The sequence below is a fragment of the Psittacula echo genome (assembly GCF_963264785.1).
Source record: "Psittacula echo genome assembly, chromosome: 2".
Lineage (NCBI taxonomy): Eukaryota > Metazoa > Chordata > Aves > Psittaciformes > Psittacidae > Psittacula > Psittacula echo.
The window spans coordinates 65824455-65849306 of record NC_137737.1 but is presented as its reverse complement, the minus strand read 5'-3'; the positions used below and the strand labels follow the sequence as shown (position 1 = coordinate 65849306).

Here is a 24852-nt window from a genome sequence, read left to right as displayed (position 1 = left end):
CCAAAACAAGTCCTCTTATGAATATGCTAATACACAAATCCAGTTATGAGAAAACCAACTACTGGGATTACAGTCTTTCCCGGATTACCCAGCTTTTGAGAGGAAGGAGTCACAAAGCTGAGCACTCAAAACCATTGGGGATCTGAACTTTTAGACTATGAATAACTTGAAAGACTTGAAATAAGCATGCTACCTGAGGAGAACATGCTTTAATCTTCTCATGCACAGGAACACAGAGCACTGAAAACACACACGTTCATCACTAGCATTAGTCATAAGAAATCACTGATGCAGAACTGAAATTTCATTCTAAGTGACAGAAGAAATCCTCACAAAAGGCATTGCCAGGAGATAAAAAAGACCATTACAGCTTGGATGTAAAAAGCACCTCTCCTAAACCCCTTTTGGGCACCTTAAAGCTTGCATTCCTTCTGAACTGAGGCACCAGTAGTCAGATGACTCAATCCCTGTAAAAACGAGGAGTCTGCTTCTGTGAAGAAATTTGAACCTCACAGTTCAAAATGCAAAAAAACTTCCACAAAACACAAACCCAAACTCTCAAGTGTTCTCAAATTACTCACACTGTCAGATGTATGGAAAATAGTTTACCTGCATATTTTGTGGTATTTGACTCATCCATGGACCAGAAGCAGTGATCAAAGGCAAACACCTGTAGAAGCATATAAAAAGACAAATTAGGAACTCTGGTTACACAGCATCTCTCTTAAAGCAGTACAATCTGTGACTTTTGAATTGCAGTTAGACTGCACTGTTCTCTGTGGATCCTAAATCAGAAATGTGAAAAGGCTCCATGTGCAAGAATACTTTCGGGAAATCTTGAGAGTCACAGAACTACAATACTTATTTTCTATCTGCATTATTCACAATATTGCTCACTGAATCTCTTTATAGACTTGAAAACTCAGCCAAAGCCTAATAATTATCTCCACTCTTCTCTAGGCACTAATGCTGACAAAAGTTTCTGCCAGCAGTAATGAAACAGCACCAAAAGAACTCAATATACAGAACATGATGAGATGACTATTTAGCAGACACCAATACAATACTGCTCTGGCAGGGGGATTGGACTAGATGATATTTTGAGGTCCCTTCCAATCTCTAACATACTGTGATACAAGACACACAAAAGTTCTAGCATGGGTTGGACTTCTAAGGCTCAAAGAAGAACATTACTTACAAGCCTTAAGGAGCAAATAAGTACTATCAGATTATCTGCTTAAACTAAGAGTACAGTACTGCATCTCACTAGATGAAAGCTCAAAACTTACAAATAGAAAATGTAGCTTTATCAGACAAACAAGCTCTCAGAGCCTGCTTTAATGAAAAGACTTAATATCACTTCAGTCAAGAGTTCCAGCTGGGCAGAAATCAAATGAGATTCAATATTGTGCTCAGTGGACTTGTGGACCTGGAAGAGCATCCTGTAAAAACACTTAACATGCTGGGATTTGATCTAAGTTACTTTTTCTGCACATCTGAGAACATCATGGTATAGACATTTAACACTGTTGTTTTGACAGCTTTATATTGCCACAAACACACCTTAAGCTGAAACGCATTTTCCACATTTTACCATGGTGAACTGACTGTGGATGAGTAAATTATACAAATTCTTTTTCTTTTCCCTTTGGGATCCCAAAAGGACGGGAAACATCCCAAACAACCTTCTTTGTTAAAACTTCTCATGAGCCAAGGTTTTCTCTGCCTGGTCTTCCAACAGCTGATCGCTTTAGTGAGACAAGCCATGAAGGTTAACATAGAGAAAGAACCACAGGCTCTATTGGCAGAAACACCAAATTCCCTGTGAGACAAACCCTGAAGTGCAGAAGAAGATAGATCATTTCCTTTTGGCTTTTGGGGATGTAGAACATCTTGCATTCCCTGCTATTGTAGAATTACTACGGCATCTGATCTACAGATGTATTGTAACCTAATTCTTCCCAAAATGTCTGTTGCTGCAAGTATTTCAGAAGGATTAAACCAGGTAGCACAGTAACCTCGCCTCCTTCCCTTTCCTCCAACGTAATACAAACACATCAAATGGCCCAAGAGAAGACTCCATACTGAGACAATACTTAGTCCACAAGAGGAAAAAGAGTTCTGGAATTCACTTCTGAAGAGAAAACAAACAAACCCATAATAACAATCTAACAACGAGACAACTTCATCAGTCAGGACGTTCCCTGATGTGGCAGAGTTAAAGATGCAGCTTTGCTATTGAACTATAAGCAAAACGCAACAGTTACCTCATCTCCACATAAATAGGGGCTTAAATTACTTCTTTCCATTTGTTGTGCTTCAGATCTAAGCATAAAGAACTCCCTGTCGTCAATAAGAATGCTCTAACCCTTCTCCAAACCTTTATGATCCAAAACCCACTGTTTCTCTTCTCACATTCTACTTGTATGAACTTTTCTTCACGGGACTTGGTAACAATATCTTTCTGCAGTGGATCATGCTGCCCAGTTAAAAGACTTACTCAGCTACACATGCTCTTGTGTAATGACTTAAATGTCAATGCAGCAGTACTGTAGGCCTATTTAATCTGTTGTCCTATACATTTTCCCCTTGGTTAACATGGAAAATCATGACAGGATGATTCAGTGACTCCTAATTTAAACACTGAGACTTTAAAAAGACTCAAATATGTGCTTTCAGCTCAGTGCTTCTCATAGAGAAGCAACTTTTATTTGTCTTTTGTTTGGTTTTTTTTTTAAACAGTAAAAATTGGTCAGACTGATTTGTGAAGGTTCAAAAATGACTATGCAAGAGGAAGACAAAAATTCTGTCTCAAGATAAAACCAAAGTAAATATAGCATTTTAGTATGTTTTCATACATAAAAAGCCAGGGCATGGACTTGGTCTATATATAAAACTTGCTCTGGAAATTTGCCAAACCCTTCTAGCAGAAGTAACAAGATTACTTTAAAATAAAAAAGCATCAGGCAAAAAAGTGGGAACTGCTGGGGCACCACTATTTGTGAAACATGTACAGCAGCTGCAGTAAAAATCCCTTCTCCATTAAAACAGGTGGGCACACATTTCAAAATTGTTTTGATCAGTGGTGACAAAACAGCAACCTTGAACATTCCCAGCAATGATAATTTAAGGAAGTGCCTAATCAAAGCAATTTTCAGGACAACTCAGACCTTTGGGAAAACAGATTTCAAATGCAAGAATTAACAGAGTAAGAAGGCATAAAAGAACAAGAAACTTGGCCCCAATCAGTGAGGCTCTTCCCCACGTACCTAATGAAGGCATTTCACAGAAAATGCCTGTCGAGCAGTGTCCTACCTGAAGAGTGACCCTTTTGATCACCTTTTCTGTTCAAAAATGACTCACTAGTTTCTATTTTCCTGACCTCCAGCACAGGAACTGCAGGACATGCAGTCACAAGAGCAGCACACAAGCACATCTGGGATCAAGACACAGAACCTAAGCTATGATGGAAAAGAAAAAACCCTCAGTCTTATCCTTGGTGCTCCCTTCCTTCTTCCACTTTCACTTATTATTTCTTTGAAAACAAAAATGTTGGGTATCACTTTTTCTTTCGATAGGAGTATTCTCCCCAAGATCTATTTCCTTGAAGAAGGTATTAAACCTCCTTTCAATATAACTATCAAAGCTATCAGGAGTTCTGATAATGCTGAAGTCTCAAACTCAGTGGCCAACACTCACACTGAGAATTACTGGGCACTGAAAATGCCTTTTTAGCTTTTTGAAGAAAGCAAAGATCTTTACCATCTTCTATATATAATCTATATCAAAACTACTATTGAAACATATTTGGAGAGACGGATGTGTGACACACAAACAGAACTTTTTAACCTTCAAGCTCTCTCTCTGAATTAGCTTTTAACTACATTTTGGAAAATCTATTCCATTTAGGTGTTTAAACATCAAAAAAAAAGAAGGCAAATATTTTTCTTTGAAGTTCAAAGTTTAAAGTTGCTACCTCTATCTCCACTGAGATTTCCTGAACTTACAGTTACTTTTCTAAGCATTTTGAGTAAGCCTCTGACTATATGGGCAAGTATTTCTGCTTTCCTACTACTCTGATGTCAATTCCATAGCCACTGAACCAGGAAGCTTAACGTATTTTCAGAAGGTAAGCAAAAAGGGAAAACCACAAAAGACAGGTACAGACCTACTTTAGGTGTCTGCACAGGTAGGAGTTCAACCTCAAGCAGACGTAAGTTCACACAGGTGTTGGCCAGTTCTCACAACCAGACCCAAAATTATTCTGGGCTTTTAAATTACAGAGGTAACTAGGAAACAAGCCTTACAACTGTCTTATTTTTCCAAGATTCTATACCTCATGCCTCATCTTAGCATCTAAAGAGAAAGCTAGATAAAAGGAAGCTGCCAAGAACCTGCCCCACTAGGGTAATAGCTTCTAAGTCAAACATTTTAAGTGGAGCAAAGGGACAAAACAGGGTCATTTTTTTCCCTAGCTCTATTATTCCAGCATTTGAAATGGCACAATACTTCCAGTCTGAGTAGTATAGCAGCTGTAAAAAAGCTTGGACATTGCATTTCAGACATCTAGAACTAGTCAAGTAACACAGCTACGAGTAATGGAATGCGACTCACCAGGACAGACCCTGCACAACTGGAAGTCCATAGTAAAAATAAGTATACAAAGTTGAGCATGTACTCATTGTATATTCATTGTAAGCGTTTTAACTCACAAACATTACATCACCAAGATAAAAATGGAATGTTATGAGAAAGAATTAGCTAGTAAATGTTAGATCCTGGTATTACTGTATCCAGTTCCAGTGTAAGTAGGCACATGGAATCACAGAATCATAGAATAGTTAGGGTTGGAAAGTACCTTAAGGTCATGAAGTTCCAACCACCCTGCCATGGGCTGCGACACCTCACACTAAACCAAGCCACCCAAGGTTCTGTCCAACCTGGCCTTGAACACCTCCAAGTATCACAGTATCACAGTACGCTAGAGATTGGAAGGGACCTCAAAAGATCATCTAGTCCAATCCCCCTGCCAGAGCAGGAATACCTAGATGAGGTTACACAGGAATGTGTCCAGGCGGGTTTTGAATGTCTCCAGAGAAGGAGACTCCACAACCCCCCTGGGCAGCCTGTTCCAGTGTTCCGTCACCCTCACTGAGAAGAAGTTTCTTCTCAAGTTTAAGTGGAACCTCTTGTGTCCCAGTTTGAGCCCACTACCCCTTGTCTTACCATTGTTTGCCACTGAGAAGAGCCTGGCTCCATCCTCGTGACCCTCACCCTTCATATATTTATAAACATTAATGAGGTCACCCCTCAGTCTCCTCTCTTCCAAACTAAAGAGACCCAGCTCCCTCAGCCTTTCCTCATAAGGGAGATGCTCCACTCCCTTAATCATCTTAGTCACCCTGCGCTGGACTCTCTCCAGCAGGTCCCTGTCCTTCTTGAACTGAGGGGCCCAGAACTGGACACAATATTCCAGATGCGGTCTCACCAGGGCAGAGTAGAGGGGAAGGAGGACCTCTCTCGACCTACTGACCACCCCCCTTCTAATACACCCCAGGATGCCATTGGCCTTCCTGGCCACAAGGGCACAGTGCTGGCTCATGGTCATCCTCCTATCAACCAGGACCCCCAGGTCCCTTTCCCCTTCACTGCTCTCTAATAGGTCATTCCCCAACCTATACAGGAACCTGGGGTTGTTCCTACCCAGATGTAACTCTCTACACTTCCCCTTGTTATATTTCATCCCATTTTTCACAGCCCAACTCTCCAGCCTGTCCAGGTCCCGCTGGATGGCAGCACAGCCTTCTGGTGTGTCAGCCACTCCTCCCAGCTTAGTGTCATCAGCAAACTTGCTGACAGTACACTCAATTCCCTCATCTAAATCATTGATGAATATATTAAATAATACTGGTCCCAGTACTGACCCTTGAGGCACTCCACTAGATACAGGCCTCCAAATAGACTCCGCCCCATAGACTACAACTCTCTGGCTTCTCTCCTTCAGCCAGTTTGCAGTCCACCTCACTACCTGATCATCCAGACCACACTTCTTCAGTTTAGCTGTGAGGATGCTGTGGGAGACTGTGTCAAATGCTTTGCTGAAGTCAAGGTAGACCACATCCACCGCTCTGCTATCATCCATCCACCGTGTTATTTCCTCATAAAAGGCTATGAGGTTGGTCAAGCATGACTTCCCCTTGGTAAAGCCATGTTGACTGCCCCTCATAACCCTCTTATCCTTGACATGCCTTAAGATGGCACCAAGGGTAAGGTGTTCCATCACTTTCCCAGGGATGGAGGTGAGGCTGACCGGTCTATAGTTACCCGGGTCCTCCTTCTTGCCCTTTCTGAAGCCTGGAGTGACATTTGCTTTCCTCCAGTCCTCAGGCACCTCTCCCGTTTCCCAAGACTTGGTAAAGATGATGGAGAGTGGTCCAGCAATGACTTCCGCCAGTTCCCTCAGCACCCGCGGGTGCATCCCATCTGGACCCATTGATTTATGGATGTCCAGATTGCTCAACCGGGCTCTAACCCATTCCTCATCGACTAAGGCAAACTGCTCCATTGACCTGACTTCATCTGAGGTCTCAGGAGTACAGGGCTCATCAGGACTGCCTCCGGCAGAGTAGACAGAGACAAAGAAGGCATTCAATAACTCTGCCATCTCTGTATCTTCTGTCACCAGGGCACCCATCCCGTTCATCAGTGGGCCAACCTTGCCTCTGGTGTTAGTTTTATCTGCCATGTATTTGAAACAGCTCTTTCTGCTGTCCTTGATCCCTCTCGCCAGATTTAATTCTAAGGAGGCCTTAGCCATCTTAGCTGCCTTCCTACATCCTCTAGCAGCAGCCTTATATTCCTCCCAAGTGGCCAGCCCCTCCTTCCATGACCTGTAAACTCTCCTCTTCCACTTGAGTATACCCAGCAGTTCCTTATTTAGCCACGCAGGTCTCCTGGTCCTCTTCCTTGACTTCCTACTTGTCGGAATGCTCTGCTCTTGAGCTCGGAATAAGCAATTCTTGAATGTTAACCAACTATCTTGGGCCCCTTTACCTTCAAGCAGCCTTGCCCATGGAACTTCCCCTAGCAATTGCTTGAAAAGGCCAAAGTTTGCCCTGCTATAGTCCAGGGTTGCAATTCTACTTGCTATTGTACTGCTCCTACCACACAAGATCCTGAATTCCACCATCTCGTGGTCATCTGCAACCAAGGCAGCCCTCAACCTTTACTGCTTCTACCAGACCCTCCTTGTTAGTGAGGATGAGATCCAGCAGCACTCCTCTCCCGGTTGGCTCATGGGATGGAGCATTCAGAACTTCCTTGAGCAACCCATTCCAGTGCCTCACCCACCACCCTTACAGTAAAGAAGTTCTTCCTTATACCAAACCTAAACTTACCCTGTTTAAGTCCCCTGTAATAGTTACATAGGCCAACTTTACATTATAGAGAACAATACTCAAAGTGTTATTAACTACTAGAAATTAAATAAAAGAATTGTTCTTGTAACCCTGAAGTTTAAGTAAAGGAAAGATGCACAGCTTTGATTCAGATTTCTTCAGCAAACACCTACAGCAGCTTAAGACAGCTGTCGGCTACTATTTTGCTAAGGAGGCAGTCAGAGGTTATGGCTTCCATAGCAAAACTGTGATGCAGGTCCAGGCACCTACTGTATCAGGGAAAAATCTGGAGTTCTGTTTCAAATTCACCTGTACCTGTGGCTTTAAATGACATTTCAGGTTTTAAACTAGAAGAGCCATTGTACCTGACCACTACACAGCAGTAACTTCTCACAGAATCAGAAAAGACAGCCATGGGGTACTCACATTTTAAACAGCCAAAACAATATTCTGCGGGACTTGCTTTCTTTAAAGCCCCTAATCAATGGCTTGAATTAATAATTTTAAGAGTTTACACACTGAAGTATAGTTATGTGAACTATTTACAGGTAATGGGTACCATATCCAATATTAAGTGCCTACCAGATTAAGCCAAATTACATAATTAGTTTAAAAAGGAGTCTAATTTCACATTCATTATTCATTGTTTTGAAGCCCAATCCTCAGTATAGACTAGAGTCTTGGGCTTCCAGTATTTAGCAATACATTGCCCAGACTGAACACAACCCCTAACATACTGTCTATGTAGCTACAAAATATTGTAAATGCACAACTAAGGTTTAATAGCCACTTCCATCAGACCAATAGGTGGCAAATTAATCACGTTTTGTGTTTTCACAGAAATGACATACACAAGACCTACCACAGGCCTAAAGAAGCAGGAACAGAAAACCTGAAGTTAACCTAGGGAACAGCTCACAAATCTCCGTTCAGAACAGCCATTTTACCTTTGTCAGAAACTTACAGGGAAAGCCCAAGTAATAAACACAGTGTTCGTAGTTATAGCAAAACACCCCAATATCCCTATATAACTTTTCCTATCAGTGCTTCAAGAGCTACCAAGTTGAACTGGGTATTACAGTTCATTCATGACAGATGATGAACTGGCTCATTAAGGCAAAGAAACTTCCAAAAGCTATGAAAATTTAAAAAAAATCCTGATTTGAAGATCAACTACCTGCAGCACCCTAAAAACTGTATAAATCAAGAAATATTCAACCTCATACCTTTAAAAATGTTTACTTCCACTGGTAGTGAGAGCCTCCTTCTGTCTCAAAGTGATAAACATTTCATAAAACATCATAAGTTTAGGTATTATAGGATGTTAATTAGCATCTAACTATACCTAACACTACTACTACCATCATGGCATATATGCACAAGCTGCAGCTGTAGTGTTTTTGTCCAAGAAATGCAAGGTTATAATTAAGCTTTTACAGAATGTCAAGAATAACTTTGCCTGCCTGTAATGGAACACGAATGATGAAGTACAGAAAATGAATGCTCTTGTAAAAAAGTTTTTGTGAAATTACAACAACAGAAAGGAGGGGCTTTTTTTGCATTAAAAAAAATTAACAATGATGAAACTCTTTTGTATTAAATACTAAATTTGATTAATAGAACTTTATGAAAATGCTTTCAAAAAATTTTGAGAAACTAAGCAAAAAAAACCCAGGTCCATAATTTTAAGAAATTGAATCAAGAGTCGGGGGATGAGGTGGAAATCAATACAGCTTTCCCTTTTAAAATGTAGCATCAGTGTTATTAATCATCACCTGCTGTGACCTTAAATATTTTTGTGTTTTTTTTTTTCTTTTCAAATATGATTATTTCAGTTCATGTTAAAATAGTCTTCTCCATTTTCCCTGCCTATTGGGAACAAGATACCTCACTATTGAGAAGCTGTTGTCTTCTGACACTTAAAAAATTAATCAAAACAATAGATATTTATATTTTATTTTTATATATATATACACACACATATAGAATAGCTGCCTGAACCGTAAAGTACATAAATATCCACAGAAGACAGATATATAGATCATTATGCCTCCCAATTTCCATTCCCAAAAGGCCTGCAGAATGCTCTGCTGCACCTGCAGAACTCAGATTTGCATATACTGTTTCTTCAAGATCACAAATGAAACAAAATAATACGATGCAATGCAATAGCTCATTCAGAGCTAACTACAGCTTTCTGCTGTAAAAAGTACCATCTAACAGAAAGGATAAAATTATCATTAAATTTCTGAAGCAAAATACCAATGCAGTGTTTTGCACGTGCTGACATGATGTAGTTCTCAGAGTCTTTATTTTAAATTTTAAGCACAACTGTATGCAGTTAAATGTTTGACACATCATATGTATTTACTCTTCCTAATGTTTTTATGAATGCATTAAGATCATGGTTTGTCCTGGTCACAGCTTTAACAAGTTATGCTTTGCCTGCATGTCAGTTGGATTAAACTGTAGTTTTCTGGAATTATAAAGTCTTTAACTTAAAAGTATGAGGAATAGATTTTTTCATGTATTTTCATCTATCAAAGCTGTGTTTGATCACATACTACAGCAATATGTCCAACACTTCTACATTGCTCAACATCTGCAAGCAGGTACAAATGCAAAAAGAGACAAAACACTTACCTTAGGTGGTTTTCTAGATGATTGGCAAAAAAATCAGTGACAATGATGAGAAGTACGAATACACCATTCACATAAAGGGAAGGGAGCAAAGAAAAAGAAAAATAACATAATCAGTACACATCATTACTGTCATCTGAACTTTTTTGTAATCCACAGTGTATTTAAGAATAATCAAACCGTAAGGTATTTGTATGATGCATCACAGATTTTTAAACCATTTAAGTAACTACTTTACTAATACAGATCCACATGAAAAAGACAGGAAAACGTCAGATTCCTTGTAAGTATAAAAATCTAACAGCACTCAGTTCTAGAAGGAAGACAACCATCCATTTTGTCAAAGTCAAACCACAGCTCATGTTTGCTTCTTCACCCAGGATGAAGGTACACTGACTTCAGCAATGCTACACATGCAAGACCAAGGTAAGAGTCAAATAAATGTTTCTTGTAGAGATCATAAAATTGTGAAGAAAAATAAACCTGTGTTTTGTTTTCCCTAGCCACAGAAAGCCTACACAGAGCACAGGAAGCCAACAAATAAACACCATTACCCTTTATACACAACTTCATGAGTGCGGTCAGAAATAAAACAGAAATGACAGACCCCCAAACTGAAGACACCAGCTCAGAGTACTTCAACTTGTCCTTAAACGCTTTTATGCTTCTGCTGTCAGCCATAAGACCACATAGTAAATTAAATCACCTTGGGGTTTTTTGGCAGGATTGGTTTCAAGTGAGATTGCTGCCCTGTCTCGCTATATAGCCCCATGCTCGCTAATACCAATTCAAGAGAGAAGGTGAAAATATGGTGCATAATAAACTGACTTTGGCCATTCATGAAAACTACAACCTTAGGCATATGTCCAAATTATGTACTGAAATAGGCCTGAAGTAATATACAGAAGAAATTTCCACTTGCTCTTTGCATCAAGGAAAAAAACAAACAAACAAACAAAACAACAAAACCCAACCGAAAAACAAAACAACAAAACATACAAACATGGATGGACAGGAAAAAACCAACCAGTTAAGTCTACAGACAAAGCACAAGCAGAGAACATGGTAAGGTTTGTAAGATATGGATACGGATGGAAGGTGTCTGTCTACCCAGCAAATGACATGCTACACAAAATTCAAAGCTATCAAGCGGCTAAAGTGTCAATGCAGAAACAAGCAGGACAAAGGCATGCTTTCATCCACCAGACTGCACATACTGACTCCACCAAGTTTGGTGGAGAAGAACACATTGAGCAGTTCTCTTAGCAACCCACAATACAACAGCTCAGCAAAAAAAGCTGAAGAGACAGAAATCCACAAACGTATCTTACGCAATCTTTTCTGCCTAGTCTCAGCAGCTACCTTAGATGACATGTCTGCCTAAACCAGAAGTTAAATAGCTGGTACATGGTATCGGTATAACGCAAACACACTTCGCCTCTTCGCCAAACCACTCATTTCACCTGTAGCCTTTCATTAACAGTGGCTACACAGGCTCAGTTCATCACTAGCTCTTGTCTGGGTGCCTCAGAACTTGTGCAGAATGCACTGCTCTCTAACTGAAAAATACATTTAGCTGTACCTTGAATATTTTTCATTGAATACATTTTCTGATGTGATGAAAGCCGAATGTTATCAAGCTTGTCCAGCCAGAGGCCCAGCACAAGCTCTAAACTTCCAATTCCTTCAAAGAAAGCCATTCAAAAGTTTTTTATAAAGCTTTTAAATACACTCATATCTTGAAAAATAATTCCAGAATACATTAGCTTTCCTAGGAAATTCCTGATAGACTGCTGTGCAGGTTCAGCAGATGCCCTAAACAGTTTAACTGAAGTAAAAACCAACAGAAAATGTATCAACTGTATTTTTTTTTTAAGATCATTCTTATAAGCCCCAATTGGAAAAGGTACAGAACATCACTGAAGTAAACAAATGGTTTGACACATTTCTTCAGATATTTACTCAAGCAATATAAGCCACTTTTAGGAGGTTTCCTCTTAATTTTCCTCTGATGCCCATTTTAAGGAAAGCATAATAGTAATTTTCAAACCTCTGGTGCATATCAGAGCTTCCCAGCTGAAAGCAAGATGTTCACCCCCGATCCTCTGAATTTCAAAGCAAAAGGAGCTGCAGCTTCCTAACATACGTGACATTCTACTGCTCTGAGCTCTTTGGCTATTAAGACCAAACTAGCAACTCCACAAGTCACCTGCTAGCATGACCAGCAGCAAAATGCTCAAGGGCCTTTGAACTAAGTCAGCTATACTGGTTCACAGGATAGAATTCCTTAAGCTGTTTGGAAATTCCAGCTAACCAACTCACTGTAACCATTATCCTGGCAGTGATTCAGATGGAGACACTCCAAAAATACTTTCTTCAAAGGACTCAGACTAATAAATAAAGAACTGTTTACAGTTTACCAGAAATCACATCTGTAACAGCTTAAAGATGTGCTATAAAACCTGCATTAGCATCCATCAAAATTTGTTTTGTTTTAATATGTGCTTCATGGTTTCTTTCCCTCCCCATAAACCAGAAACTTTCAGCTTCATATATAAGTGAATTTGTCTCAATTTTTACCAAACGCTGACTATAAAACTGTGGTGATTCCATGTCACACCTGGGGCTGGGAGGGAGGAGAAGCAGGGGGGAGGGGGGCAGAGGGAGGAGGAACAGAAAAGAGATCAGAGATACAACAGTTAGAATTCTTAATTCCATGTCTAATCACCCATGGCATCAATAACAACATGCAGGTATACCTGCTGAATGACAATAAAATCCTCTCTAAAGTGAACAGCTAGTGCACACTTCAGGAAATTATCAGAGTTACATAACCTTGTAATGCATCTACACAGCAGTAGATCTTGGTTTAACCTAATGAAGGGCATCTTTCATCTGCACACTCAGATGGAAGACTGACTTTATTCACATGGCTATAACTTAAACCCAAGGTAAACACCACCAAGAGCTTGTAAAATATTCTCATAGGTCAGAGGAAAAGTATGAATTTCAATGACCACAAAGTCCACTGAGCTTCTGAACTTCCTCCTGCCTTTGCCCTTAAGTCATTATGACTTTACTAAAATATCACTAGAATGATTTTCTAACTTCACTGAGCAGTATGTCCACCGCAGGTACCTACTCAGGCTTTATCTTTTGCAACAGTACTAAGCCTCTCTTGTCCTGCTTGGCTAACATGCATCAAGATTACAGACTGTAGCTACCTCAAATTTTTATCCAGAAGCAGAAAACCAATTTCTAGAAAGCTTTGTGCTAATGCAAACATTTTTTTTCCCCTGTTGTCTCTTGCTAAAACTAAACTCCTAATGCTTCTCACCTTTGCTAAGTGATTCACAGTGTCAGTTCTCATGTTCTATGCTAGCACATGAGAACTCTTCCTGTCTACATCTACATTTTCTCTCTACCACTCACTCATTGCATCTGACAGCATACAATGAGAAGAGTGTGCTTCACTAGCAGATTAACAGCAGCAAAGGTTGGTTCTTCTTTTTTTAACTACCCACACTATTTCACAGCAGTCTCCCTTTGTCATACAAAAAGTTGATGTAAGTTGGCATTACATATTCTGACTAGAAAACTAGTCACATGCAACAGGAAGCAACACAAGACACTCTTGCACTTTGACCATCCGGAAGTACACAACACTGTCATCTTAAAGATTTAACCATTTTCAGATCCACAATTGATTTTTTGTCCCTTAACAAGTGTTGACAAAATGTCACTTCTACCAGTAGGAAAAACATTTTTATATACCAAAAACCTGAAACAACTGGTTTTTTATCCCTATTCCATATACTGGGGTTTCACCACTCCACTCCTTCCCAGACAAGAAAGTCACCTTCAGCAGGGACAAGGCATGTTTAAAAACAAGACCATAGGCATAAAACCAGGTACTCCACGTTGAAGGGGACAGAGGAACAAAGCATCTTTGAAAAACAGGTCTTAAGATTTTTTGGAACAACATCCTCACAGCCCAGTTCATCTCCAATTTGGCTGTGCTAAGCAGCCAAGTAGGTCACAATTGTACTATAATTATTCCACATTCTGGAAAGTATTCAGTGAGTTCTTTTCCTTTCTCACAATTAGTTAATGAAGATGAAGCAATCATAAGCAGCTATGCTAAGTAACCACACATAGTATCTATAGCAAATGACGAACAAACCACATGGCTTTGCAGCTTGCTCTTCTAAGCTGACTACACCAGAAATTATCATCTAAGACACTGACTTTGAAATACCTTTTTGCTCTTGTCACATGTGCAACCACAGCAAATTTATGGTACTCCCTGTCTTCCCAAATACATAACTAAGTGTTTATATGTGGTGGCTACATAGTCACTGATGTGCTCCTCAGGATCACTGATCAAAAGAGTTATTACAAGCAACTACTAATATATTGGAAAAGGAACGGGAGTCCTCAAGTTTTTACATGATGAGTTAAAAAGTCTTCCTTCTCTCTGCTGTAAGCAGAAAGATGAACAAATTGAAAAGATCTGTCTGATAAAAATAATACTCTTTCACATTCCAGCATATGTGGAATCTAAAGGCCTGATGTCCAAAACAAATATTGTAGCATTTTTTTAGCATTTGTTTGTTTGTTTGCTGTTTTTTAAATAAGGCTGCCTTACAACTCAGGCTAACAAAATAACCAGCAGTGTGCGCTTGCCTTGCAGAGTGCAAGGGAACAAACTAGTGGTAGGACCATCATAACCAGTGTACCTTGCTTTCCTGAAGTAACTGCATTGCTTGCTTAACATGCACACAAGGCTTTCAGAGCAGTTGCAGCAGAGACATTCAGCACTCCAAACTACAAACAACGTAAATTATGTAAAAGCAAAGAGATGATGTTTCTCCTACTCTCAACAGGAAGATCAAGCAGTTCTAGCATCCTTCCGTGTCTCATGGTTTATCACTTCAGGCTGTTACTTGCAGGCTTAATACTAAGCATCTTAAAAAGCATGCCTATATATTATTAATGGACACTTTACTACTTAACAAAAGCACTTATCTAGAAAAAGATAGAAGTCTGACACAGTAACAGTTTCAGTAGATCAGGTACTGCAAAGTACTGGCAGTACACCCATTTGCTCTACAAAGAACAGAGAAAAAGCACATTTATTTGCCCGTTCTTCCCTTTTCTAAATGCATAAGAACATCAAAGGAAATGGCAGGGGCAATGCCCCTTAAGGGAACAGTGTCCCATCTTTGTGCATGGCTGGGGCACCTCCTGTAGAGCTCAGTAATGAAGTTGGCATCACAAATCGATACTAGGATTCCCGGAAGACTTACTTTACATACCAAATGAGCACACATACATACACAAATATAGATGACTAGTTATTTTATATTCTTGCACCAAGTGGGCAGCACATGCGCTGTTGTATCTGTTTAATCTTCCTACCCAGCAAAAGTCTCTCTACAGACAAGAAAAAATAATCATTTGAAGAACAGCAAAAGAAAAACATTTTAACAAGTAAAACCATTTGAGCAAGTCCCTGCATAATAAGGTAGTAGCTTATCATAATCAGAAACACCATTAGAAACAGATGCACACTGTAAAAATATATTGCGCTCTCAGCTGCAAGGAACACTGCGTGAAAAAGCTGTGCCACTCACTGTAAACTTACCATATGCAAAGAGAGAAAAGACAGACAGTGAAATCAAAATGACAACTACTGCCAAGCAAATTACACAAAATAGACATCACAGTAGCAGAATGACTTCCATGACCCAAAAGAAACCTAGAAAATGTCTGCATATTTCACCATAACACAGTTCCACTCCAAGAACTTAAGTTCATTCACTGAGGCAGTGAAGAACTACCAAAAAAAAAAAAAAAAAAAAAAAAAAAGAAAAGCGCACCACAGGTCATGAAACCAACACAAGCTCATTAAAATAAGTGAAAGACATCATATTCTGACATTTACAAGATGGAAAACAAAGTGACAACTGCCCTGGAACACCACTAGTCCTTAACTCACCTTCACTCCCAAGTTCTGACTATTTTTCCTGCCCAAGGCGTTATTATTCCCTTGCCAGCTTTGTTGAAGTTTAAACTGTTCTAATCTTTACACTGAAGCCTTGGTATTCATGTCAAAACAACTTCTACTGACTCCCCAAAAAAGGCCTGATACCTGTCCTACATGCAACAGCATGCCACTTCGTGAACGGCCATCATCTTAAGAGAACAGTCACCATAAGGAGATTAACTTATCACTTTGCTAGAAAGTTAACCAAAAGAAAAATCTCTGAGTTAATTTTTAATTTGCTTCACTGAAAAGCCAAAAACTTACTAAAACTGTCACTTCACTCTGCAACAAGAGCTCTAACTCAAACCTGACTGTTGGGACCCTGTCCCCTACCACATTAAATCTATTTTCCCCCAGTCTTTAATTATAACTCATTCAAAACTTATCTAAGACTCTAGTTACTGTAATGAAAACCTGCTACACCTATTAGAAGTACAACATAACCACAATCACAAGCATATTACACTTGTTCTTGCAACATCCAGTTAGACTCACAACAAAAAGGCAAGTCTACCTCATGATTCCTACTAATTGTAGGTATGCTACATAGTCCTGACTCTTTAAAAACCAATTCTTTTTCACTCCTTTTCAATAAAACTGAATATGAAAGAATATAAAATAGTAACTAGTCAGTATGAGGAAAAGAGAGAGGAGAAAAAGAATCCGGTCTTGGAACCCAAGATCTATTAGCTCTTAAAACTAGTCTCAAATGAACAATTCTTAGCCTGAACGTGGAAACATATTCTTGAAGTGTTAATAAAAAAATACTGTGGCATTTATTAGGTACCCATTATTCTTGTTCTGTTGCATTTATTACTAATGCTCTTGAGCAGAAAAACACCCCAAGCATTAACTGGCATTTCAACTCTGTGCACATACTCTGTTGAGGCTCTTGCACTCAATCAACCAGTTACTTGGATTAGCTGCTCCCAGCTACTACCTACCTCCTAGCTCTCCAACTTGAATGGAAAATGTTCCCTTTCAACACTACTGCTCCTTACAAATTCCTTCAGAAATACTGCCTCCAAGAACCATCAAAAAACTAGGCTGCAGTGAAGACAGACCTGTTGTGCAGGTAGCACTAAAAGCTATTTGAAAAAAAATACTGCTATTTTATCACTTATATACAATATTTATTGCAAGACAGATCACTTTCAAAAGCATGTGAATGAAATTTGATAAGCAACACATCTTTCATCTTTTCATGAGTTTAATTCAACTTTGTTACTTTGCCTGTTCAAAATTACATTACAATTTGCTACATAGCAATTAGCAGCTTCACTGAAGAGGATCAAGACAGAAGATCTCTAGTCAGTGGAAATACTATGTACTGGAAAGAACTGAACCGTAAGTGTTAACTGAGAAACTGGATCTGAACCTGGGTTCTAATACCTCACTTCCATTAGGGAGGGGGTGGAATATCACTCTATTTCCTGGGATGCAAGCATAACCTTTCTTATTCAATCCGAACAAAGATACAGCTGAGAAGTTACTGAAGTTATGTGTAATAAGCCTGACCATGTGTTCAGGCTGGATAACAGACAAGAACCCCCAAGACTCACTGTCGTATTTCTTTAATACAACAGTGAAAATTACCATTCTGCTTTATATTACTAATGAGATTTCAAGAGAGATGCTAATTGGGCTTGATACTTCATCCTTTCACACAGCTCCACAAACGCATGTTAGCATTCTTCAAATGTAAGTTTTGTATGAAAAAGTTGCCTAAGACTCAGCAAAATACACAAAGTACTGGTTTTGTTTCATCCTAGCATGCTTTTTTAGTGACATGAATAAAGTGAACTTATCAGAAAGAAAATACTGTTCATTAATTTGTATTCAAAATTAAACCTTTCCCCAGGTGTGATGACAATACAAATTAGCATAGCAATTTCTATCACTTCACTAAAAAAATTTTGCAGAAGAAAGTCTAACTCAGCTGGCTGCAACTTTGAGAATGATTGGATGACTTTGAGAAGATGACATTATCTGTTTTAACAGACAGCGTTAACAACTGCTACCATTTGCCAGAAGGTGGACACTCTGCAGAGAAAGATGGTGATGATGATTCATGGGATAAAAAAGGTTTATTGTGTGAACAACAAACCAAGAATGTAAACTCAGATCAACTTTACATAAACAGACAAAGTGAGTAAGGTGTACTGATTTGTTGCAGGACCAGCACCTAAAAGTACTGAGGAGACTTTATTCTTGTATAGCACTCATACAAGTGAGATCAGTTATCTCTAGAACACTTGAGCAGCAAGCCAGTTACCTCTAGTAACCTAGCATGCCATGAAATGAACCACAAAAGTAACCCGAAGGCTAGAAAAAAATTCTTCACAGTGCGTGCTCCAAGTTTATCAGTTAACAAAAAGAGAACAACCGCCAAGGCAGTTGACGTTCACAAAGAGAAGACATCAAGCACTGAGTTACTGAACCTAGCAGGAAAGGCACAACCCAAACTCATTTTAGGATCTGTAAACAGATAATTTCTGGCAGAGAAGGGTGGCAAGTGCAATAGCATTCACAGATTTTCCATCTGGGGGCTTCAGACAGAGATTAGATGCCTTTCTGGTGGAGAGGTATTTTACAATACATGCCTCATCAGAGAGGTAAATGAGTTACTGGGCTGAATACCTTGTCAGAGGACACATCCTATACAACAGGGGAGGCAAGAGCAACAAAATTTAACAGGCTCCCCCTTTCCCAGAGAGCTGTGAATTTATGACAATTTGTATAAATGTTATCTTACTTTGAGCCACAAAAATTTCCTTTTTTTATAGCAAAGCTTGCAGGCAAGACCTCTCTAGCAGGCATTATGTTATATATGTAGTGACATGCACTTGGTAGTAATGACAACCACCTCCTCACCACATACTACACAGTAAGAAATAAATGAGAGAAGCAACAAACACTCCAGACTTCTAATGCACCTTCTACAACAAGGACTGTGGAAAAAGATCCCAAAATTTTCCTGGACTGAAAAATGAAGTACACACCACTTTATATACAACAATATAGGAAATATTTAGAGCTGTAGCAACAGTAACAGTAAAATCTCTGCAGGATCATCTTATGACTAGAATATATGACCTTAACAGATCACAGATTTAAAAGACCCAAATGGTATTCGAATCCAGTATTAAGCACATTCTTCTTCCAGATCTAATTGAATCCTAAATGGTTGAATTCATGTTCTTAAGGAAGCCTGGCTTTATATGCTGGAGAATAACAGAATAAGGAAAGAAAAAAAAAAAAAAAAAAAAAAAAAAAAAAAAAAAAAAAAAAAAAAAAATTTAAAAGTTAAAAAGTTAAAACTCAGGGACTAGAGCATTTTTCCTGTGAGGAGAGACTGAGAGAGCTGGTACTGTTCAGTCTGGAGAAGGCTCAACGAATAACCTCATCAATGTGTACAAGCACCTGAAGGGAAGGAAGGTGCAAAGAGACAAAACCAGACTCCTTTTTAGTGGTGCCCAGTGGTAGGATCAGAGGCACAAACTGAAACACAGGAGGTTCCCTCTGAACATCAGAAAACACTTTTTCACTCTGAGGGTGACTGAGCACTTGCATAGGCTGCCCAAGAAGGTGGTGGAGGTTCCATCCTTAGTTATACTTGAAAGCCGTCTGGATGTGGTCCTGGGCCATGGGCTCAATGTGGCTCTGCAAGATGATCTGCAAGGTTTGCGATCCAGGAGTTTTTAACCATTGCTATAATTCCAAACCTGTGCCTATTAAGAATCAATAAAACAAAAAAAAAAAACTCTAAAAATCCTTAGATTATGTGGTCCCCACACCAACCCATATGCATTAGTTTCACAGAAAGAAATATTCAACATGAAATATAAAACTTGTAGCAGGCCAGTACTCTTCAGTGGAGTTGCACACCTCGTTTTTATGCCCAAGATTTCTTCATGTCTCCAAAAACACACAGGCAGTCTGTTATGAAGAACTCAGCAAGGGATCAAAGAAGATCTCCAGGACATGTAGTCTGCAAGTGTCACAGTCAAAAACGCTATAAAGTCTTTTAAGATGAAGTATGAACAATTCAAAGTCAGTCATGTTCTGCCTCATGGAAGGCTACACATTCTCCTGCTGTCTAGAAAGCTTTCTCAATTTATGATGTTGAAAAAATCAGATCTTACTTATTTGTTCTTGTATCAATATTGTGTAATTTAACATTTGACTCCAACTCAGCTTTCTACATATGCTCTCATATGTTACGCTTCCCTCCTAGCTCTTCCATGTAGGTTCTGAAATCCTCTAGCTATCTTAACTTAAAATCAGTTTGAATTTATATTTCTTAAGCATAGTGAACTGAAGTGTAGAGAATATTCTAAAAGAAGTTCTACCAAATATCTTTTAGAATGGCATAGTTCCTACAGTGTATTCAGACTGCAAAGCTTATGAAGTAACAATCAAATTTAAAGTTTGAAAAATATGTACATTTGTAGAAGCAGGAATATTTTTGCATAGAAAACATAACTATCTAGTCTTTGCCATATTCCTAGAATACTCTTGAAGAACTATTGCCTAGGTCTTCTGTGGATTGCAAAGGGCTGAATTACAAAAAAAATCAGTTTATATTAGAGATCAGAAAGAAAAAAGAAGAGCCATAGAAATCGCTTTATTTCTAAAAGCTGAAGAACTACTTTAGTGAGCAAACTCTTTCTGAGAACACATCAGAAACAGAGAAAGGAAAACTTTGAAAGCAGATATTGTATCTTTAATTAGGCTGCAGGTGAAATAGTTTTATCTCTGCAGGGGTGGGGAGGAGGAAAAACTGGTAGGGTTTCAAGTGTGTATGCTCTGTTTCAGGTCTGAGGCAGAATGAGTAAGCTTCAGACTAACAGACACTGGCAACAGTTGCTCTAAGAAAACCTCACTGTAATTGTTCAAGAGAGAAAGCCCATTTAAGTTTCTGCTCTCCTCCAGCTTCTTGTTCCCAGCTCTGTACCATTGTCTGTCTTATTCAGCTGAGCCTCTGCTAGATAAATGTATGGCAAGAGGAGTTGGAGTGCTGGGGGGGGGGGGGCACTGGTTTGCTTTGCTGTTCTTTATTTTTAAAATTATCCTTGCTGATTTAGTTTACAGAACCAGAAACCAGCTGTACCAATGCAGGGAATGTGCACAGTAAACATCAATGTGCAAATGGGAACATGAACCAGGGGAGACGAAGGTGAAGTAGCACTGAGTACTAGGCCACTGGCATACCAGATAAGGGACAGATCCTACCTCTAACAGTCATTAGACCCTTTAATCAAGCCACCTGATGAACACAGTGGAAAGCTCAGCAGCAGGCTAGTACAGGTGCAGAACAGAGGCACTCTCACCAGCCACAAGCAGTAAGAAACTTCAGACAGAATTAACTGATATGTTTGAGCTTAATGGCCTTTGATAATTTTTCTTCTATATTCCTTGACCTAACCATTTTTTAATCACATGAACTCTTAAAAGTGACACCATCCTGTGATACAGTCCACAGTTTAATTAGGGGCATATTTTTTTATTTGTTCTGAACACATCTCCTGATAATTTAAGGTAAAATCTCACAGTTCCTGTAAGATAAGACAGTAAAAAATTCCTCCTGCTGTTTATGGATGTGCAGGTCTCTAAGCATATCTATTTCCCTTCTCCTGCTGCTGTCTTCTAGACCAAAGACTTTTCAGCTTTGTATTGGTTTCTCATGTAAAAGTGGTCTGCAAGCTCACCACCCTTACTGCCATTCTCTACTTCTTCCTGGGTCCAGCATGCCTTTTTGAGGCAGTAGGGCCACAAGGAACACAGCAGTCAAGATCACTTTGCCACTGCACAGAGACATGAAGATTCCTCCCTCACTCTCTGCTCTTTCCCAACATGCTTCCCCCGTAGGTCATAGCAGTCCCTGGACATTTTTCACTCATTTGCTGAATGCCAAAGCTGCTGTTCCCCTTGAATGAGCATAACATCAAGATGGCTCTTCTGAGAACAGGGACTCCAGAAACCACGCTGGGTACATAACATTAGAAGACATCTGTGTTTCACAGAGAGTTTCATGCACCCTTTTATGAGCCAACCACAATCCACCTGAAGGTCCTCCCACAACTTTCTGTGGTTGCCACGCTCTAACAACAGCAGCAGCAGCATAGTTCTGCCAACATATTCTGTCATACCAGTTTTAATTCCTTCTCTGGTTCATTTATAAAAAAAATACCAAACCAAGCAGAGACCTTTCCAGGACTCCACACAAGATGTGCAGGGATGGGGGAGAAGATTTTAGTGGCTCATCCTTACCGAGTCTGTGATTTTTATTAACAAAGAGAAATCAAAAGTTGCAGTCCATGGGTTGTGACTGGCTTCTTTTCCTCCAAAACACTTGAAGCATAAATATCATTGCCTTATTACCTCAAAATAACTCACTGGGACCCATAAAATTATTCTGAGCCATGACTCTTCCAGAAGTCTTTTTACAAAGAGGCTAAGGAAACTTGCAGAAGGAATACATCCTTTCCAAAGTGAACAAAATCATGTGCAAGACCTCAACTAAACTATGCACCCAATACCATTCATGTAGGAATTGCTGAAAATCATGGTAGAAAATAATTACGTCTGACACTAAAGAAAATGTTACCAAAGCTCATGCCAGACACCCATTTTTTAAACTAAATTAATAGCATTGATAAACTAACTGCAGAACCCCCTGATCAGCTTTCTGCAATTATCTGAAATGATGATACCATTATTAACACACCATTTACCATTGTTTCAGAAGAAGTTGCAGATTAAAAGAAAATGCAGCATTTTGAAAAGATAATACGTAAGTCCAAACCCAAAATGACAGTACTGAGTTGTGGAATATAGCAAAAATATTCTTCTACCTTAGGACCTGTCTGCACAATCAAATCTAAAGCTTGGAACATGAAACAATATTCAGAGTTTGGTTCTTTTTCTCTTATTAAAAAAAAGTGTCAGACATTTGTGGCATTATCCAATCCAAAAGCTTCATTCAAGAAGTAATACTCCAGGAAAGAAGGCTAGAGACAGTATTTTTACTTCATAATCTAAAGGACTAAAAATATTTGCTTTATTCGCAGTTGTTTTCTCAACAGGTCACAATGGAAAACTTTACAGACATCTTGGGTATTCTATCCCTTACTTTCCAAATACTGAGGATCAAGATAAATGTAACACACAAAAGCTCCCTTCAAATACACATCTTTCCATCTCCGTTACTAAGCCATAAACTGAGCAGCTACATTTTGGAACTGCAATTCTGTTCCTACTTAACATACCTCCCACAGAAACGGAAGCTCTCCATAGCTTCTTACTGAACCTACTCCTCTGTGCAACACTGTGGCTAACTAGTCAATAGAAAAGCAAGTGTAAAAGCCTGGAACTAATTACAAAGAAAATCCTTTTTTGAAGTATCACATTTGCTGCTGTCCTATGACAACCTGTTTAGTGCAACAATACTCTGCTCTGAGAATACCCCTGGGTGAGATTCTACTAATAACTAGTGGGAAAACATATCTTTTGAGCATCAAAGAATTTAGAAAGAATATTACTAGTAAATGTACATTTATTTTGTTTTTTAATTAGTGTGAACTTTTGAAGCTGCTTTTGGAGCTTTATAAAAACAACTAGGAGAGATGACAGGAGATTCCACAAAGACATCCAGCTCCTCCTCCTCCTTCCCATTGTTTGTTACTGAGATTAACTTGGCAATAAGGACAAATTCTTTAAAACAGAAAGTAAGCACTCAAGATCCAAAAGCTGACCAGTAAGATTTCTCAAAATTTAAACTAAACTTAAGAAGTTTAGTTTTGCTTCTAAAGCCAATGTTTAAATGCCCAAAAGTACCCTTCGCTGGGTTATAAATTCAGGTTGTGAAATGGTATTAGAGAATAAAACTGAAGGTTAATAAACACAGAAGATACAGTTCAACCCTCAATACTTGACAAGACAAACACAGGAAAGCCTTACTGTACTTAACCAACCAAAGCTCAATATCCTGAAGTGAAGAGTAGGCAACTCAAACCAGTTTAGAAAGGAGGGAGAAAGAGTATCAGCCTAGGTAAAAGTACAGAAAAAAAATCCATTAAGCAGCTGGGAAAAAAAAAAAAAAAAAAAAAAAAAAAAAATCGGTTTTCACCTTTTTCACCTTGACATACTCTATTACAAATACACATGTGTAGTTTTTTCCTGCCAGCTTGATTATTTTCTGATCCTCCTTTTCTACTCTCTTCAAATGAAGTTATTTTTTTAACCACTGGGCTAAAGCACTTGAGTGAACCTAAGTTAGTAAAGCTAAAGAATACTTTGAAACAAAGTGTTGACATACTGCCAACATTAATTTTGCCCTGTATTTTCAACAGAGTCTTACTAACCCAGCTTGAAATCATTCGTGCCTTGGACATTTCTGATTGAACTATACCACAGTGACCTCACATACAAACTGCAATGCTTAGGTTTCAGTTTTCTGAAATCCATTTTTCCATGGATACTTTTCAAATCCCGTTTTAACTTCCACATGTTTCAATATTTGTTGTAGCAACATGATAACAAAATGTACAAGCCATTACAATCACATAGCTCTTTCAAAAATACAAAGACAGCATTTATGCCACTTGCAGAGGAGGTACATCCTCAATCTCCAAGCCAAGCTTTAGGTTAGGCACTAGGTATACCGCTTGGAAATAGAATTGTACAATGGAAATACCAACCAGCTCTTTGCCATAGCATTGCTGGCAATGTAAATGCCTAAGATTACAAACAATATCATCATGT

The 24852-nt window shown here is 39.0% G+C and overlaps 1 protein-coding gene across 1 annotated transcript in view; it reads right to left on the bottom strand.

The window, feature by feature from the left end:
- KIF13A (kinesin family member 13A) overlaps positions 1–24852 on the bottom strand; it is a gene marked incomplete at both ends in the record, with an annotated part of 112655 nt that overhangs the window by 60577 nt on the left and 27226 nt on the right. Inside the window, 2 exons of the mRNA XM_080610625.1 lie at positions 610–670; positions 10041–10053. Of these exons, the coding sequence (XP_080466751.1) occupies positions 610–670; positions 10041–10053 (74 nt within the window). The remainder of the gene's footprint in view (positions 1–609; positions 671–10040; positions 10054–24852) is intronic.